This window comes from Mobula birostris, chromosome 2, assembly GCF_030028105.1.
Source record: "Mobula birostris isolate sMobBir1 chromosome 2, sMobBir1.hap1, whole genome shotgun sequence".
Lineage (NCBI taxonomy): Eukaryota > Metazoa > Chordata > Chondrichthyes > Myliobatiformes > Myliobatidae > Mobula > Mobula birostris.
In genome coordinates this window covers 203,501,145-203,521,030 of record NC_092371.1, presented here as the reverse complement: position 1 = coordinate 203,521,030, position 19,886 = coordinate 203,501,145, and the positions used below count along the sequence as shown (strand labels likewise).

At 41.6% G+C, this 19,886-nt stretch overlaps 1 protein-coding gene across 6 annotated transcripts in view; it reads right to left on the bottom strand.

Annotated features, from left to right (window-relative positions):
* Positions 1-19,886, bottom strand: part of ldah (lipid droplet associated hydrolase) — a 326,412-nt gene that overhangs the window by 23,325 nt on the left and 283,201 nt on the right. For all 6 annotated transcript variants that reach the window (XM_072251329.1, XM_072251330.1, XM_072251331.1 and 3 more), the window contains exon 6: positions 3,974-4,056. In XM_072251329.1, coding sequence (XP_072107430.1) covers positions 3,974-4,056 — 83 coding nt within the window. The remainder of the gene's footprint in view (positions 1-3,973; positions 4,057-19,886) is intronic.

The following is a 19,886-nucleotide window of genomic DNA, read 5'->3' as shown; positions in this document are numbered from 1 at the left end:
CAGCTAAGATTACAGCTCTCATATGCCTCCCCAATCATCTCTGGTTGCACTGCCCATGAGACTTGCCTGCTCCATTTACTACATATGCTTCCTACTGCATTCGGGTTCCATCTGCCCGTGTCTTTAGCTTGAATGGAAAATCTTCCCGTCAGCTTAGTAGTCCCCCTCTAGTTTAGGTGTAAATTGTCCTTGTTCAGGTTATCCCACCCAGGAACAATTACAGCTATCAATATATCTGAAGCCTTATCCAGCTCCTGAGCCATACATTTAGCCATTCTGTCTACCCAACTCTAAACTCACTACCTTGTGGCAAAGGGAGTTATCCTGAGATTATTGCCTTAGAGGTTTTGCTTTTCAGCTCTTACCTAACCCTCTAAATTCCTTTTACAGGACCTTGTCTCTCTCTTTACCCATGTCATTGGGACTGCCATGGATCATAACTTTCAGCTACTCACTCTCTCCCTTCAGAATGTTGACCCTGGCACCCTGAAGGCAACACATCAAGGTGGAGTTATACTACTAGCCTGTCTGACCCCATCCCTCCCCTACCATACTATTAAGTCCCTTATCACTCTGGCCTGCTGAGTCCTTGCTGCTCAGCAGAGTTAGATGTGGTGCCACTGATCTGTGTTCTGCTGCTTTCCCCTGACAGGCTATCCCCTCAACAGTATTCAAAGAGGGCAATAGCCACAGGTATTGTCTGCCCGCCATTCCTGATAGTTATGCATCTATCTTTCTGAACCTACAGTGTAACCAACTCCTAGCTACAATGCTTTCAGTCATCCACCACCCCAGCTGATCCATAGGGACTGAAAGGATTCCCCAATCTGTTTGGTTGAAGAACTTTTTCATCGTTAGCTTATCACAGATGCTACTGACACCCTGCACCAGGTAGGGTGAATGGCTATATCGAGCAACAATGCAGCTTTGCACAGAAAATCAAGAAGAGACAGTTCGGTGAATGGTGACAACAGCTTTTGAGTAAACAGAAACATGTTAATGGCAAGCAATAATTTTTGAAATCAAGTAAATACTGAGCACATTCTAGAAGAATGAAAGATGGGTAAAGTGACTCTAAATACTGCAATACATGTTGCTAGCAGAGTTATTATTATCAGCATAAACTAACAGGTACAATATCTTCAATAGTAATAGCAGTTTAACTTAACTTTGGGCAAAGTTTCATATTTTACCTTTACATTTAATTATTTACTGGCCATTCCACTGCACTAGATCTAATGCTAGTGAATTGCAGAAAGAATACTACATTTTTATGTCATTAAAATTTCACTGGCATCTGAGCAGCAATGAGTAGAGTATTTGGCATAAGCATTACTGTTAAATCTCCAACCTTAATATAATCCTGAAGGAATGTGAATGCACAGCTGTAAAATTAAGTTTCCATGGCAGGTTGTTTGATAACAGTTCACTAACATCTGAATGTACAAGACCTCATTTCATCTGGCATGTTTCCTCAACAACTAAAGACGAATACCTGTACACCATTCCCCTAATTGTGAGCAGCTCTATTTTAATTGTGCAGGTAGTGAGAGAAGGATTATGAGTGCATGCTGTCCCTTTATATAACTCATCTATTTGAAACTGCATCAACTACATAAAACTACATAATAACTGCAGCATATAAGGAAAGAATAAAGAAATGTGATGATAGTGGATAACACTGACAAAGACCTTACCTTGGCCTTGTCATAATTAGCAAACTGTGGTGTGTGCTCAAATTTCACAGATTTTTCATAGTAACTTCTTAGATAGAATCTATTAAATGTTAAGTACTGTATTAACTGGAGGTCTTTTACAGATTCTTTCAGAGCTGGTTAATTACAATGAGGATGTGCCTGTCTCAAAGCTGCCCGTGTTTGTCTTAACAGCTGAAATGCTGAACAACTTTTCTTTTAATTCATCAATAGGTTTGCTAACATTGAATGCAGGAAGTTAATTCTGGAGACATAACAGCTAATCAGCAGGCAGCGATTACATTTTAAAATATACATTCAAGAAGGTACAGAATCATGTTTCAAATCCTAACCTAAATGTGCTCAAATCTAGCAAAATGATAGCTCCTGCAACATTAACTTACAATGAGAATCGTTGCACACAGTCATTTGACAGAGGGCACTTCTGGGAGTCCCCATTAGTGTTGAAGATAAATGTTTCAAATGTAACAGTACAACAGGAGAGATACAGAGCAAACTATTTTACACAGAGAGTGTTGGGTGCTTGAGATGGTGGTGGAAGTAAATACAGCAGAGGTAATAAAGAGGTTCTTCGATAGGCATATAAAAGGACTTTGTAGGCAGTAGGAACTAGTTTAATCAGGAATTTAATTGCGTTGGCGCTTAGCCAAGTGGTTAAGGCATTGGTCTAGTGACCTGAAGGTCGCTAGTTCGAGCCTCAGCTGAGGCAGTGTGTTGTGTCCTTGAGCAAGGCACTTAATCACACATTTCCCTGCGACGACACCAGTGCCAAGCTGTGTCGACCCTAGTGCCCTTCCCTTGGACAACATCGGTGGAGAGGGGAGACTTGCAGCATGGGCAACTGCCAGTCTTCCATACAACCTTGCCCAGGCCTGCACCCTGGAAACCTTCCAAGGCGCAAATCCAAGGTCTCATGAGACTAACGGATGCCTATAGGCATTTAATTACTAGTTTAATTAGTTCAACACAACATCATGGGTAGAAGGCACAAACACGAGGAAATCTGCACATGCTGGAATTTCAAGCAACAGACATAAAAGTTTCCAGTGAACCTGCTTCTGTACTGTATTATTCTATGCTAATAGAATTAATTGAAGGGGCTAACACACATGGTTTACCTGATATTCATATGATACTCTTTCAGAACAATACAGTCTTAAGGAAAGCCTGCACTGAAGTTTTCTAGATTAGGTTTTGGTACTGGATGGGTAATGAAAGGAACATATGCTTCACCTTGGCAAAGCGGCGATGGGAAGATCAATCCCTAATTATGATCTGGCCACATTCCATTAAAACTGGCAGGCTGCTTATGTTGACAGGCAACTTGTTGATTGTGATGAGGGTTCAAAACTTGAAATTTCCTTTATGGACCAAAGCCCAGAAGTTTCTCACTTAATGAGCAAAGCTGTTTGGTTGAGGGGGTCCAATGATAGGGTACAGGGTCAAAACTTTTCTGTGGATGGAGGCACTTGCTGCATTCAGTAGTGCTTTACTAGGTGTGGGAGGGCTTGCTGCTGTTACCGAAAGGTAGCAAACTATTACTTACCTTAATGAACAATAAATACTCAGATAAAAACTTGCTAAGATGACGACTGAGCAGTAGAAGTTAGTAGACATGGCAAAACTCATGTCTGTGTATAGTCCTTGAAGAAAGTTGAGAAGACTTTGATACAAACCTTTTTTTCCCTTATCACCAGCAGTCCATGATCTGCATTAAACAAAACCTACATTTATTTGGTAGTGGGGGATTAGAGCTTGTCAGAAGAGACTGTGTTTTCATTTTTTTCAGAATAATTCAAAATGGACCTGTATTTAGCTTAGGTTGCAAGTATTATAAAAATCTGTGACCCATTAATCTTACTTTCTTTCCTACATTACTTGCACTCAATAGGCTAATAAAGTCTGTACTTTGTCTTGATATTATACATGATACCGTATGCTTTCCATCCAGCACTATACATATCTATCCATTAAATGATACCATGGACACATTTAAGATGTACTTTGAGTGGACATGCATACCTTCGAATTGATTTTTAACATACAACTACATGAATAATCTCAGCTGTTAAAGAATTATTCAGACTTTATGCCGGAAAAGTTATCCCAAGAATTTCTTACTATGAGGATTCCATAATTGGAGCAGTCCAAAACTTGATGGGATGGTCAATTTGGAACAACGTTTTAACTTGTATTTGAAAGATTGATTTCAAAAATAAGCCAACGGAATTTGCATTACAAGCCTGAAACAGCAGTACCTTATTCAAAAAGCGCTTTATAGTGGAATTGTCTCTTTGCACAACTTGCATCATCTCCTGGCTTCCCATATACATGGCATTAGCTGTAGATAGAAGAGAATTCTCAAATGAGCATGTTATCATGATATTAGACAGAACACTTCAGAAGAAGTTCTTTATCATAAAAACAATAGCAGAACTATTTCATTCTCAATGTCAGCATAGATGGAATGAATATAGTCTTCATTAAAACACTAGCTAGATTACATCTATGCTGGGGCTTTTTCCTCACCATCAGTACGGAGATATAGGTTAATACAAAGGAAACACTCAAAAATATTTAACAATAATTCAGCTAGATCAGAGCAGTTTGTAATCTGGAAAGACCATGGCTCAGGTCTTGCTGATACTGGTCCGCTGCCCACTGCTATTGCCTTGAACAACTGAACCCAGTGAACTCAGTTTCATACCTACCCATGGAAGGTCCAACATGCTGGCCTAAAGCTGACCAAATTCTAGCAGTGTGACATCAGTAATATCTGGACCTACAAAGACACACTGAGGGAAATTCATGCCCAATGTTACTAACTGTCCAAATCTTTACACAGAACATAGAACATCACAACATAGTATAGCCTCTTCAGCCTACAATGTTGTACCAACCCTTTAACCTATTCAAAGCTCAATCTAATTATTCATATACCTATCTAAGAGTTTCATAAATGTCCCTAATGTATCAACCTCTACCACTAACCCATACAGTGTGTTCCATTCACTGACCACTCTGTGTTAAAACTTACCTCTGACATCTCCCCTCTACTTCCTTCCAATCACCTTAATATTGTGCCCCCTTGTATTAGCCATCTCATAGAACATAGAACAGTACAGCGCAGTACAGGCCCTTCAGCCCACAATGTTGTGCCGACCATCAAACCCTGCCTCCCATATAAGACCCCACCTTAAATTCCTCCATATACCTGTCTAGTAGTCTCTTAAACTTCACTAGTGTATCTGCCTCCGCCACTGACTCAGGCAGTGCATTCCACGCACCAACCACTCTGAGTAAAAAACCTTCCTCTAATATCCCCCTTGAACTTCCCACCCCTTACCTTAAAGCCATGTCCTCTTGTATTGAGCAGTGGTGCCCTGGGGAAGAGGCACTGGCTCTCCACTCTATCTATTCCTCTTATTACCTTGGACACCTCTATCATGTCTCCTCTCATCCTCCTTCTCTCCAAAGAGTAAAGCCCGAGTTCCCTTAATCTCCAATCATAATGCATACTCTCTAAACCAGGCAGCATTCTGGTAAATCTCCTCTGTACCCTTTCCAATGCTTCCACATCTTTCCTATAGTGAGGTGACCAGAACTGGACACAGTACTCCAAGTGTGGACGAACCAGAGTTTTATAGAGCTGCATCATTACATCACGACTCTTAAACTCTATCCCTCGACTTACGAAAGCTAACACCCCATAAGCTTTCTTAACTACCCTATCCACCTGTGAGGAAACTTTCGGGGATCTGTGGACATGTACCCCCAGATCCCTCTGCTCCTCCACACTACCATGTATCCTGCCATTTACTTTGTACTCTGCCTTGGAGTTTGTCCTTCCAAAGTGTACCACCTCACATTTCTCTGGGTTGAACTCCATCTGCCACTTCTCAGCCCACGTCTGCATCCTATCAATGTCTCTCTGCAATCTTTGACAATCCTCTACACTATCTACAACACCACCAACCCTTGTGTCGTCTGCAAACTTGCCAACACACCCTTTTACCCAGGTCAAAAAGTAGAGGTCCCAGAACAGATCCTTGTGGGACACCACTAGTCACAATCCTCCAATCTGAATGTACTCCCTCCACCATGACCCTCTGCCTTCTGCAGGCAAGCCAATTCTGAATCCACCTGGCCAAACTTCCCTGGATCCCATGCCTTCTGACTTTCTGAATAAGCGTACCATGTGGAACCTTGTCAAATGCCTTACTAAAATCCATATAGATCACATCCACTGCACTACCCTCATCTATATGCCTGGTCACCTCCTCAAAGAACTCTATCAGGTTTGTTAGACATGATCTGCCCTTCACAAGGCCATGCTGACTGTCCCTGATCAGACCATGATTCACTAAATGCCCATAGATCCTATCTCTAAGAATCCTTCCCAACAGCTTCCCCACCACAGACGTAAGGCTCACTGGTCTATAATTACCCTGACTACCCCTACTACCTTTTTTGAACAAAGGGACAACATTCGCCTTCCTCCAATCCTCCGGTACCATTCCCGTGGACAACGAGGACATGAAGATCCTAGCCAGAGGCTCAGCAATCTCTTCCCTCGCCTCGTGGAGCAGCCTGGGGAATATTCCTTCAGGCCCCGGGGACTTATCCGTCCTAATGTATTTTAACAACTCCAACACCTCCTCTCCCTTAATATCAACATGCTCCAGAACATCAACCTCACTCATATTGTCCTCACCATCATCAAGTTCCCTCTTATCGGTGAATACCAAAGAGAAGTATTCATTGAGGACCTTGCTCACTTCCACAGCCTCCAGGCACATCTTCCCACCTTTATCTCTAATGGGTCCTACCTTCACTCCTGTCATCCTTTTTTTCTTCACATAATTGAAGAATGCCTTGAGGTTTTCCTTTACCCTACTCGCCAAGGCCTTCTCATGCCCCCTTCTTGCTCTTCTCAGCCCCTTCTTAAGCTCCTTTCTTGCTTCCCTATATTACTCAATAGACCCATCTGATCCTTGCTTCCTAAACCTCATGTATGCTGTCTTCTTCCACCTGACTAGATTTTCCACCTCACTTGTCACCCATGGTTCCTTCACCCTACCATTCTTTATCTTCCTCACCAGGACAAATTTATCCCTAACATCCCGCAAGAGAGCTCTAAACATCGACCACATGTCCATAGTACATTTCCCTGCAAAAACATCATCCCAATTCACACCCGCAAGTTCTAGCCTTATAGCCTCATAATTTGCCCTTCCCTAATTAAAAATTTTCCTGTCCTCTCTGATTCTATCCTTTTCCATGATAATGCTAAAGGCCAGGGAGCGGTGGTCACTGTCCCCCAGATGCTCATCCACTGAGAGATCTGTGATCTGACGTGGTTCATTACCAAGTACTAGATCTAGTATGGCCTTTCCCCTGGTCGGCCTGTCCACATACTGTGACAGGAATCTGTCCTGGACACACTTAACAAATTCTGCCCCATCTAAACCCTTGGAACTAATCAGGTGCCAATCAATATTAGGGAAGTTGAAGTCACTCATGATAACAACCCTGTTATTTTTGCACCTTTCCAAAATCTGCCTCCCAATCTGCTCCTTTGTATCTCTGCTGCTACCAGGAGGCCTATAGAATACCCCCAGTAGAGTAACTGCTCCCTTCCTGTTCCTGACTTCCACCCATACTGACTCAAAAGAGGATCCTGCTACATTACCCACCCTTTCTGTAGCTGTAATAGTATCCCTGACCAGTAATGCCACCCCTCCTCCCCTTTTTCCGCCCTCTCTAACCCTTTTAAAGCACTGAAATCCAGGAATATTGAGAATCCATTCCTGCCCTGTGCCAGCCAAGTCTCTGTAATGGCCACTACATCATAATTCCATGTATGTATCCAACCTCTCAGTTCATCACCTTTGTTCCTGATGCTTCTTGCATTGAGGTACACACACTTCAGCCCTTCTACCTTACTGTCTTTACACCGTCTATTCTGCTTCTTTTTCCTCAAAGCCTCTCTGTATGTTAGATCTGGCTTTACTCCATGCACTTCTTTCACTGCTCTATCGCTCTGGGTCTCATCCCCCTTGCAAATTAGTTTAAACCCTCCCGAACCATGCTAGCAAACCTACCTGCAAGGATATTGCTCCCCTTCGAGTTCAGGTGCAACCCATCCAATCTGTACAGGTCCCACCTTCCCCAGAAGAGATCCCAATGATCCAAAAATCTAAAACTCTGCCCCCGCACCAACTCCTGAGCCATGCATTCAACTGCCATCTCCTCCAATTCTTACCGTCACTGTCACGTAGCACTGGCAGCAATCCTGAGAACGTCACCCTTGAGGTCCTGTTCTTCAGCCTTCTGCCTAGTTCCCAAAACTCACACTTCAGGACCTCATTTCTCTTCCTGCCTATGTCGCTGGTACCAACATGTAGCATGACTTCTAGTTGCTTTCCCTCTCGTACCAGGATGTCGTGCACCCGGTCAGAGACATCCCGGACCCTGGCACCCAGGAGGCAACAAACCATGCAGGTGTCCTTCTCACGTCCACAAAATCTCCTGTCTGCTCCCCTGACTATAGAGTCTCCAATGACGACAGCTGTCCTCTTCTCCGTCCCACCCTTCCGCACCACCGGGTCAGACTCAGTGCCGGAGTCTCACACCTGGTCGGTCGTCCCCGCCGACAGTATCCAGGACGGTAAACTTATTATTCAGCGGAATGGCTACAGGGGTACTCTGCACTACCTGTCTGCTCACCTTCACTTTCCCCCCTCTGACTGTCACCCAACAACCTGCTTCTGACAGCCTAGGTGTGACTACCTCCCTGTAGCTCTCATCTACGACTGCCTCATTCTCCCTTATGAGTCGAAGATCACCCAGCTCCTGCTCCAGATTCCTTACACGGTCTTCCAGATCGCCCAGCCGTATGCACTTCTGGCAGATGTGACTCTGCGGGAGAGGGGATTTCCCCCAAGACTGCCACATCTCACTTGAGAGGCACATCACCGTCTCAGGAGACATTGTAAAAACTAACTGCGAGCAAGCCTCTTCTTTTCAATGCCTCTTCTCGTCAAAGCCTCAAAGCTCCACTCTTTCACTGGCCCACTCACTCACTGGCCACTTGGCTTGAGCTACCTCTCTATTTATCTGTTTGAGCTTTTCAAAATGCTTGGTCACCTGACCTCGACTGCCCAATTAGCTGCTTTCTGCTGAGTCTGAGCTATTCAAATCTTTATTGTCTAATCAACGGCTTTCTGCTGATCTATTCAAATCTTGATTGACTTGATTGCACAGACCAACTGCCAAAACTGCCAGAATCTTTCGAGTCAAAGCCTCAAAGCTCCAGTCCTTCACTGGCCCACTCACTCACTGGCCGCTTTCCACAGGCCTGGGGAAAAGTTTTCTGGCTATTCACTCGATCTATGCCTCTTATCATCTTGTACACTTCTATCATGTCACCTCTCATCCTCCTTTGCTCCAAAGAGAAAAGTCCTAGCTTGCTTAATTTATCCTCATAAGACATGCTCTCAAATCCAGGCAGCAGCAATCCTGGTAGCTTTTGGAGGATTTAAATGTCTCGCATTTAAAGACAATTCAGAGCTATGAAAATTGAAGTATATAACTTAAAAAATTCTAAGCACAATAAATAAACATCCTGAATCAAACCAAAATAATTAAAACCTTCATATTTCCTTTCATGTTCATAGATATCCAATACCCATTGAAATGAATGGGGTTTCAGATTCTTTGTCACTTCTAACCCAAGCAGTGATTCTCTAGTGTAATGTAGAGGAATTGTAGCAAAGTTTAAGTTTGGACTTTCATGTTTAACTAAGTATACATGGAACCTCTGTCTTCTTTACACTTGCCAGGAAAATCTGAGCCAATGTATTTTTGAACAAAAAGCCAAAGAAACTTGTTTTATGTAGAGGTTTGTAGAACTATGGAGCTCCCTGCCATACTTAGCCAAAATTACACTGTAGCATTTGAATAGCTGCTTTTAGCTTAGACTGTTTGAAAGAACCAGTATCAAGCCTGGCTCTACGTGGTCCATTGATCTCTGATCCATTGACCTAAATTTCTCTTCTGCACTTTTCCATATTTATCTAGATTGTCAGACACCGGGCCACGGTGAGAGCTAACCTGCATGTAACTTCAAATTCTTGATCATAGACCAAAAGCTTGTAGTTCATCAATTATAGACAGATCAATTTTTCAATATCATCTGCCACCAAACAATGGTCTTGCCACTTGGCAATTTCATAGTTAAGAACAGAAATTCCTTTGAAGAGAACCCTGAAATAATTTTTGAAATGTTCCTTCAATACTTCTCTTACGACCTTCCTTTCTACAAAAAGGCACACTATAAACAAACTACTTTGGGATGGTGTGCTGGTGTAGCTGTTAGTATAATGCTATTACAGTGCCCACAACCTGGGTTGAATCCTGCCGTTATCTGTGAGGAGTTTGTACCTCCTCCCCTTGCCCATGTGGGTTTCCTCCTGGTGTAACAGCTTCCTCCATAACTAGGTAAATTGGTCACATTAAGTGCAGACTTGTTGGGAAGGAAAGCCTGTTACCATGCTGTATCTTGAAATAAGATAAACAAATAAATAAAATGTGGTAAAATTATTTGGCTCGTCAGACAAATTTTGACAAAGAGTTGCAAAATTGTAATCAACGTATGCCATAACTGTGTATAGGAGAATAAAATGACGAATACAATCATCTTCCCAATGAGTTAACTGGAAAACCAATTACAATAACAATCATTTTCTCAAACAACAGGAATTCTGCAGATGCTGGAAATTCAAGCAACACACATCAAAGTTGCTGGTGAACGCAGCAGGCCAGGCAGCATCTCTAGGAAGAGGTGCAGTCGACATTTCAGGCCGAGACCAAAGGTAATAAACATTTCTTGGCGGGTGATAGTGTTATGTTTTGTAACTCCAAAACATAAAAATAATTGAAAGAAAAATGCAACAGTCCAGAATGTGTGTCTTAGTTTCAGTTTTACTTTAAGCGTGACTCAGGCACATCAGAAATGGTGGCATGGATGATGTATGCCATTAATGTACTCTTACATATAGTAATGCGTTATGAATTATTTTAACAATTAAGAATGCTTAATCAAATATATTTACAATATGACTCAAATATTACTGAAATAGTGTGGGCACATGGCCAAGTGGTTAAGGCATTTGATTAGCGACCTGAAAGTCACGAGTTTGAGCCCCAGCCGAGGCAACGTGTTGTGTCCTTGAGCAAGGCACGTAACCACACATTGCTCTGCAATGACGCTGGTGCCAAGCTGTATTGGCCCTTGCCCTTCCCTTGGACAACATCGGTGTCTTGGAGAGGGGAGACTTGCAGCATGGGCAACTGCCGGTCTTCCATACAACCTTGCCCAGGCCTGCGCCCTGGAGAGTGAAGACTTTCCAGGCACAGATCCATGGTCTGGAAGACTAACGGATGCCTTATATATTACTTAAATATTAAATACACAATAGATCGGACATTCTAAGGAACCACACTCATTTTGCCTCTTAATAAGTTTACTTGTTACTTTGTAGAGACACTGAACATTCAAAAGTAGCACCCCTTTAATGCAAATAGTTTGAATTCCTTAATGTATGTTAGTGTACACCAACTCTACGCAGACATTAGCAGGCTATTTTATTCCAACTTGCAAGATCACTGAGAAATTCTGAGGTAGATGTCCAACTTTCTGCCTGACCCTAAACTGGTCATGTGACTTGTCAGCCTACTGCAGAAATTTTACAATTTTCACTTTCATAAAGACTAATTTGTTCCTTGGTTGAACAGTTTAATATAACTCCATGCTGTAAAAGGCTCTCATGTATTTCAAACTTAAATTATAGCTACAATAAAAACCTCTATACATTTTTTAAGGTAACATGTTGCAATAAGTTTCAATTCTAAGTAAGAAAGATAGGCCATTTACAGTAAGGGGTATTGTCCCTCTGTTGTGAATCTGTGTTGTGTTAGTCTGACCGTAAGTATGCTCTTAAAGGTTTTGCTTCCCTGCAGTGTTTTATAAAATGGCATTTTGCCAATAGAAAGCTTCCTCTGTGGAACATTTGTTTTACATTATTGATTAGAGTTTGAAAAATCATTAAAAATATAAGTCCTGTGTCAATTAACAAAATTAAATGTGTGATGTATACAACTGAGTACATAAAGTTAACCTCAAAGTTGCAGTGTGAAATTCAGAAGAAACTATCTGTGGAAAAGAGAAAAGCAGAATAAAAGTATGGGGAAACGTTAAACAATGGCATGTCTTAAATATATGGTACTGCCAACTGCACCCATTCCTGTACTTGATTTTGAAGTAAGCAACTTAGTCATTTCCTTCTGCACAAGTTTGATGATTTGTATTTTTTTGTTTTAATAGAATCCATTAGTGATGTTTGAGCAGCGGGTGTCACACTATTGAAACACCACTTAGCTTCTGTTCCACAGCAGAAACATGTCATTAGTAGCAGAATCTGTTTGTGAGCTCTGTATTGTGTTGCAGGTACCGTAAAGACCATGTTGAATCGGTGGTTGTGAATAAAACAGGCTAAACATGTAAAACAGAATGTTCAGACCTTAAGCCAAGTGTTTCAATCCACTTTTAAAATGCAATTAGTATGTTTAAAGAAACAACACCTAATTTATTTGAATGCAAGTATAAACCATGGAACCAAAAATCTACTGGCTCTTTCAAACTATAATTTACTCTTGCTTCTTGGCTCATGACAACTTTAATTTAAAGTTGCTCAACTAATAACTGTATTAACTTTTGCACATCACTTAAGAAATACTTTGTAGCTCAGATCTACACTTTCTTCCACTTAGAGCAATCAAACCAGAAGCAGGTACTATACTAGGAACCAGTTTAGGTAATTGTCTGAAACAATCTGGGCAATTTGTTTCATCTCTATTGGTTTTATTTGGACATAACATATCTAAGGACTGTAAGCACCATTTACTGATAAAGTTTTGAATGTATTTGTTTAGGTGTTTTTAAATTATCCTCCTCCCCACACTTCACCTCTGAGAACTATGATGCAATTCAAATACTGTAGTTGCCATTACATTAGAAATTATGACTTATAACACTATCCTGAATAAAATCAAACAGAGACAAAACAGAACAAGAACCTCAGCAACAGCTTTTGGTTCTGTTTCACATTGCACTCAGGGATCATTCTCCTTCTTGGAAGTTCAGATCTATGTGGTTTAATTTTGTGGTCAATTTGAATGAGGGAAAACAAATTTAAGAATTACTCTTTTAAAGAAATTAAATTGCCTTGCAATGCCGTTTTACTCATCTGGGATTTCTCTGCTCAGTGGCATGGGTTGGCTCATTCTGATATTCACCATTAATTACCTCACTGAAAGGCTTTATTATACCTCAGTTGATATTGTGTGCAATTTAATTCTAAAACAAAAATGGACAGGACTTGATAGAATTAAGTTGGTTGGGAAGTGTGAATGAAGGAATATGCATGTCTTTTAAAACTGGAGGCAACACACCCCTGGCGAGTAATCCTTGCTCATTAATTCAGCTATTTCTTTCACAATTTGAAAGGGAAGTATTTAAGGGGTGCAGAAATTAGCTCTGAATTCTTCAGTCCTAAATTATCCATGCAGCTTTGAATACCAAGACGTTCCTGCCTTCAAGATGAGCCAATTTGTTGAAGCAAAAAGAAACCTGTTCTGGGGCTGTTATCTCCCAAATAGATCTGAAGGAAACATATATCCTACCCAGAAGTAGTCACGACAGAAATAGAATATGTTTACTCTCTTCTGAGGTGACATACTGAAATTCATTCTATCTTTCACTTTTCAAGCTTACTTGACAAGAGGATTGCTTTCTCTGTGTTTATTCTCGAGTGTCACTGTTAAGTCAGAATTTATTGCTCAACCCTAACAGTACTTAAAAAGGTAATGACAGTTTTTTTCTAAACTGCTATAGAACACACATTGAAGGTGGTCTCAGAATATCATAAATAAACAGTTACCATATTTTTACACCAGTCCTGAAAACAGTAACAATGTTTATTCAGGTCAAATGCTGTATTACCTGGAAGTGAACTTGGCAGTGATGATATTTCAATGTATTCACAGAGCGTATCTTTTCTGATGGTGTTCATCACTAATTTGGGACGTTCTACCAAAGAGGTTCTGGGAAGCTATTGTAATATAACTGCCAATGACATACTAACAGCTGGAGATCCAGGAGCTAAAATACATGGCATTGTTGAACTGGATTGAAATACACTGGATGTTCCACCAATGACATGAAAAGAAATGACAAAGTTCTACAGGCTCCCAAAAGTTGAAGTTGAATGGAAAACGTGATGATGGTTTGTGGAATGACTCAGGAGGTTCAGGAACTGGTGCAGGTTTCTCAGCACTGTCAAGACTGTCTCTGGCTGACAAACCCTATTGAGATCTAAGGATGGAGGTGAACTTATCAAGCACAAATAAGCAGCCAGTGTGTGTTGTAAGTGAGACTTTAAAGGCCTCTCAGTTCCACCTCTGTGATATAGTGATTTTGATTCCATTCCATAGCGTTCTATCAAAGGGAGGAGAAGATGGCGGCGCGACGCAGCATGCGCGGCCGTTCCGAATGAATATCGAATGTGTTAACTGAGGGGCCGTGCACAATCCGGATTTGATGGAGACAGCTGTGAAAAGTGTGGAGGAACACCTGGAGTAACTTCTGAAAATGCTCGCTTTGCTGCCGCTGCTACTGTGCAATCAGGAATCTCCGGAGGGAAGGCCCCAAATCCTCAGCTTTGCCTATTGCCTGTTGCTGGAGCCGGGGTTGAATTCACAACCTCATTTTCCATATTTGCAAAGGGGAGGGCACGCTATAATTGTGACCAGAATTATAAAAGGACACAAATCTGATTGTGGTAATTACGGAGGGGTCTTCTTGCAGATGGACACTTGGAAGTCATTGCTATCGTTCTTCTCTTCCTGAAGAGCTACTCCTTTCACCGCCCAAGAAACAAATCAAACCTTTTGACCTTACGAAATAGCTTGATTCCTTCAGTTGAGAGGGATTGTTGAGTATACTTCTCAGCTTTGGCTTCATGCAGAAATTTACCATTTTACAACTTCTACATGATAGAATACAAGGTATAATCTTAACCATGACAGAAGAGGTGGAGCTTAGTCATGATGGCGCTAAACGAGTTGAACAAGTTAAACAAGTATGGTTGAACAAGTTGGGTCTTTACTCTTTGGAGTGTAGAAGGTTGAGGGGGGACTTGATAGAGGTGTTTAAAATTATGAGGGGGATTGATAGAGTTGACGTGGATAGGCTTTTTCCATTGAGAGTGGGGGAGATTCAAACAAGAGGACATGAGTTGAGAGTTAAAGGGCAAAAGTTTAGGGGTAACATGAGGGGGAACTTCTTTACTCAGAGAGTGGTGGCTGTGTGGAACGAGCTTCCAGCAGAAGTGGTTGAGGCAGGTTTGATGTTGTCGTTTAAAGTTAAATTGGATAGATATATGGACAGGAAAGGAATGGAGGGTTATGGACCGAGTGCAGGTCGGTGGGACTAGATGAGAGTAGGAGTTCGGCACGGACTAGAAAGGCCGAGAAGGCCTGTTTCTGTGCTGTAATTGTTATATGGTTGTTATATGGTTAAACGGCGACTCCTTTTCTTGCATCTTTGGAAACAGCTCTATTTCCATCTTTAATATCTCTATTTTTCCCTTTCAGGGTTCTTTTGAAGACCTTGACCTGGAGTTACATGCTGAGTTTGGTTCTTGGCAGGAATGGGACCCGCTCTCAGGATTTCATCACTGGCCCTGATTCAACATGCCAAAGGCTTGGTCTAAGAGCTCAGCTCACCTTCGGAGGTCCGAGATCTTATGCCTCTGGAGGCAGGCAGATCGAAGGTCGGTGTCCTGGCAGGAGACCGGTGTGTCGTGAGAGTCGGAAGATCTATGGCTGTGTGACCAGGGACCTGAGACCTTTGGGTACAGAGTTCGGAAAAAGAGACACAACTGACTTTTAACTTCGTAAACCAGTGAGTTGTTTGTTATGTCTCCCCTCTTGCTGCAAAATGGAGATCTCTTTCTCCCTTATTGGGGGGAGAGAGAGAGAGAGCCTGTGGTATGTTGAATACTGGGTGAACGAGTAGTCTTTGGGGTACTGCAGGTCTGTGTCTTTGCTGTTGCTCTGCTGCACGTTTGAGTGCTTGGTGGTGGGTGCCGATGCTTTATTGTTGCTGGTGGGATGGAGGGGGGATCATTGCTTGCTGCCGCTTACACGCGGGAGGGAGGGGAGCTGGGGACATTCCTCTGTTTTCATGGATGGTTGTGAAGAAAAAGCATTTCAGGATGAATAGAAGAATAAGAAGAAAGCCCTTAACTCCGAACGGAGTCATCGGGACGCCGTTATGGGACAGTGTTTTTTCTAGCAGGCTTTCTTATTTCAGGATGTATATTGTATACATTTCTCTGACATGAAATGTACCTTTGAAACTTTGAAACCAATCTTGGGACAAATGGGAAAATTTCACCTTACTGCAACATAAGCCATCAAGTTCCTCCAAGCAAATAGCACTGTTGGTGCCTGAGTTCAAATCACTGAATCACATGAGAAAATTGGGCCTGAGGCTTAAAGCCTACCAAACTTACCTTATTATGCAACACTGTTTGGTGTCAATAATGATCTGCAGTACAACTGGGACATTGAGGATATCTTCCTTTATCTTAGGTGCTCCCAGTGACAATGAACATTGATGACCAAATTCACTAGTGTACCTGCAAAACCTTTAGCTATCTGATCAAGGTCCCAAACAGCAATCCATTTCAAGATTAGGAGACGTGGAGTACCTACTGCAGGCACTTCAAAACACTGGAGAGAACCACTCACAGTTACTAGGTAACCCTCCAGAAATAGCAAACCAATGTCGATGCCCTCTCCCAGCACAACATTTCCAGCACTAAGGTCTAACTTACATTCAGTCAATTCTAATAGGGAAGGCACATCACTAATATCAGACTCCTTAATATGACACTTTATTCTAAGTTCCATCATAGCAAAAGATTTGCATATGATCAAGGAAGAGTTCAATGATGTTGTCAAAGCAGGCTTCAAAAGTTATAAAATCCCCACCAATTCATGGGAATTCCTAGTCCACTGTCATTCAAAATGGAGAATGACCATTGGGGTTGACATTGAGAATGCTGAGTCCATTTGGAAGCAGTGGTCAATCGTCCAGTGTAAATAGCAGAGTGGGCACACTGGCCCCACCAATCAACCAGCACCTGCCTACCTGCAGCTCATATTAGCCTCAACAGCAGCACGTTAATGTTTCTGGTGTCATTAGAAAGGTCATTGACCTGAAATAGGCTAGATTTCCTGCATCTAGCCCGCCATCTGAACTTGGCCTGCCCCAAAGTATCACTGTATTTTGAATATGGAGTCCTGGCAATGTGCAACAATCCTCCCTTGAAGCAGTGTGGCAATGTTGGAAACAAGTCATCCTCTAAACCAAGAGGTTGCCTGAGAAGGAGGAGGCCAGAACATGATGGGAGTAGACGATGGAAGAAGTGGAGAGATCAGAAGTACTTGTGAGGGTTAACAAAAAGTGTTGAGTGAGAGTAAAGGTTGCAAAGATGAGTGTATATTCAAGAGGGGAGATCCATCAATAGGGAAATTGAATGGATATTCCTAACCATCACTGGAAACCACCTCCAACATGATGAACTCCACTGTTACACGCATTGTCTCTGCCAGTGGGTTTATGTCAATAATGTCAGTGTCAGCAGGATTGTTGGGCATCGTTGTGTTCATGATGTCCTCCTTTGGCTGAATGCCAAAGTTAAATCCCTTTTAAAGTCATGAGAGGAAGGTTAACATGGTGTGAATGATGAAAAGGAAAGCAGTAAGAATGGAAGCTAACCTTGTAAATAATAAACATGAGAAAGTCTGCAGATGATGGAAATCAAAATAAACACACACAAAAATGTTGGAGGAACTTAGGTCGAGCAGCATCCGTGAAAGTAAATAGTCGACTTTTTGGGCTGAGACCCTTCTTCAGGACTGAAAAGGAAGGGGGAAGATTCCAGTGTATAAAGGTGGGGGGGGGGGGGAAGAAAGAGGATAGCTGGAAGGTTTTAGATGAAGATTGAGTTTGGGTGAGTACACGGTCAAAGAGTCGGAGGACAGCGGAGATCACAGAGGAGGAGCAGTGAGAGAGGCTCTGCATTAAATGACACTTACAGTTACAAGAAAAAGTTTGGGAACCCTTTGCAGTTACCTGGTTTTCTGCATTAATTACTCAGAAAATGTGGTCTGATCTTCATCGAAGTCACCATCATAGACAAACACGATCTGTCTAAACTAATAACTCACAAACAATTGTACTTCTTCTCATCATTACTGAGTACACCATTTAAACAATCATGGTCAAGGTTCAAAAAAGTATGCGAACCTCTGAGGTAATACTTTCTACAAAAGCTACTTGGAGTCAGATGTTCCAATCAATGAGTCGAGATTGGAGGTGTGGATTGTAGAGGTGCCCTGCCCTATAAAAAAGACACACAAAGTCAAGTTACTGAAAGAGTCTGCACTTCTCAAGAAAGATCTCTTTATATGCAGCATGCCTTGATCAAAAGAACTTTTAGAGGACCTCAGAACAATTGTAGAGATGCATGAAGCTGGAAAAGGCTACAAAAGCATTTCTAAAGACCTAAGTGTTCATCAGTGCACAGTAAGAGAAATTGTCTACAAATGGAGGAAACTTAGTACTGTTGCTACTCTCCCTAGGAGTGGGCATCCTGGAAAGATCACTCCAAGAGCACAACGTGCAATGCTGAAGGAGGTGAAAAAGAACCCAAGGGTACCAGCAAAAGACCTGCAGAAATCTCTAGAACTTGCTAAGGTCTCTGCTTATGTGTCCACTATAAGCAAAACACTGAACAAGAATGGTACTCATGGAAGGACACCATGGAGGAAACCAATGCACTTCCAGAAAAAAAATGCTGCACATCTTAACTTTGCAAACATCACCTGGATGTTCCACAATGCATCTGGACAATATTCTGTGGACAGATGAGACAAAAGTTGAACTTTTTGGCAAAGATGCACACTGCTATATTTGGAGGGAAAAGGGAACTGCACACCAACACCAAAACCAAAACCTCATCCTAACCGTGAAGCATGGTGGAAGGAGCATCATGGTTTGGATCTGCTTTGCTGCCTCAGGGCCTGAACAGCTTGCAATCACTGAGGGATCAAGGAATTCAAAATTGTAGTAAGGTATTCTACAGGAGAAAGTCAGTGTAGTGGTCTATCAGTCGAAGATTAATAGAAGTTAGATAATGCGTTAAGACAATGATCCGAAACAGAAGAGTAAATCACCAAAAGAGTGGTTTAAAAAGAAGAAAATTTATGTTTTGAAATGGCCAAGTCAAAGTCCAAGTCTTAAACCAATTGAGATGTTGTGGCATGATCTAAAGAGGGCTGTTCATGTAAGGTATCCCAGAAATATTGATGAACTGAAACAGTTTTGTATGGAGGAATGGTCTAAAATTCCTAGAAGCCAAGTGCAGGCCTGATGAACAGTTACCAGAAATGTTTAGTTGAAATTATTGCTGTACAAGACGGTCACACCTGTTATATGTTCACATACTTTTTCCAACAAATACATGTAATACTGGAACATTTTTCTGAATAAATAAGTAAACAAGTATAATGCTTTTGTGTTATTTATTTAATTGGGTTCTCTTTATCTAGTTTTAGGACATTTTAGGTCATATTTATGCAGATACAGAGAAAATTCTAAACAGTTCACAAACTTTCTAGCACCACTGTATATTTGTAATGAGTGTAGGAAGCAGGAAAATTAAAAGCTGCTAACATTGGAGTAAATATTAATGACTAGCAAGGAGATATAATAAGAGTGACAAAACGTAAGTGAAATCTCACCAAGTCCATAATGTTTAATTTCTTCTTACATTAGACACAGGACTTTTGACCAAAACTGCTATTAAGAGTTGCTCGGTTACTGCTTCCTATTACTGGTAGATAAATTTACATGGAACAGTGGAGAGGAAGAGGATTTTCTTGTTATTATTCACTTGCTTTATGAGTACCTAAGTGAGTGTGAAGTATTGGGAGTCCTTCAAGCATACCTGTTGTCCATTGCTTCAATTACTTGCT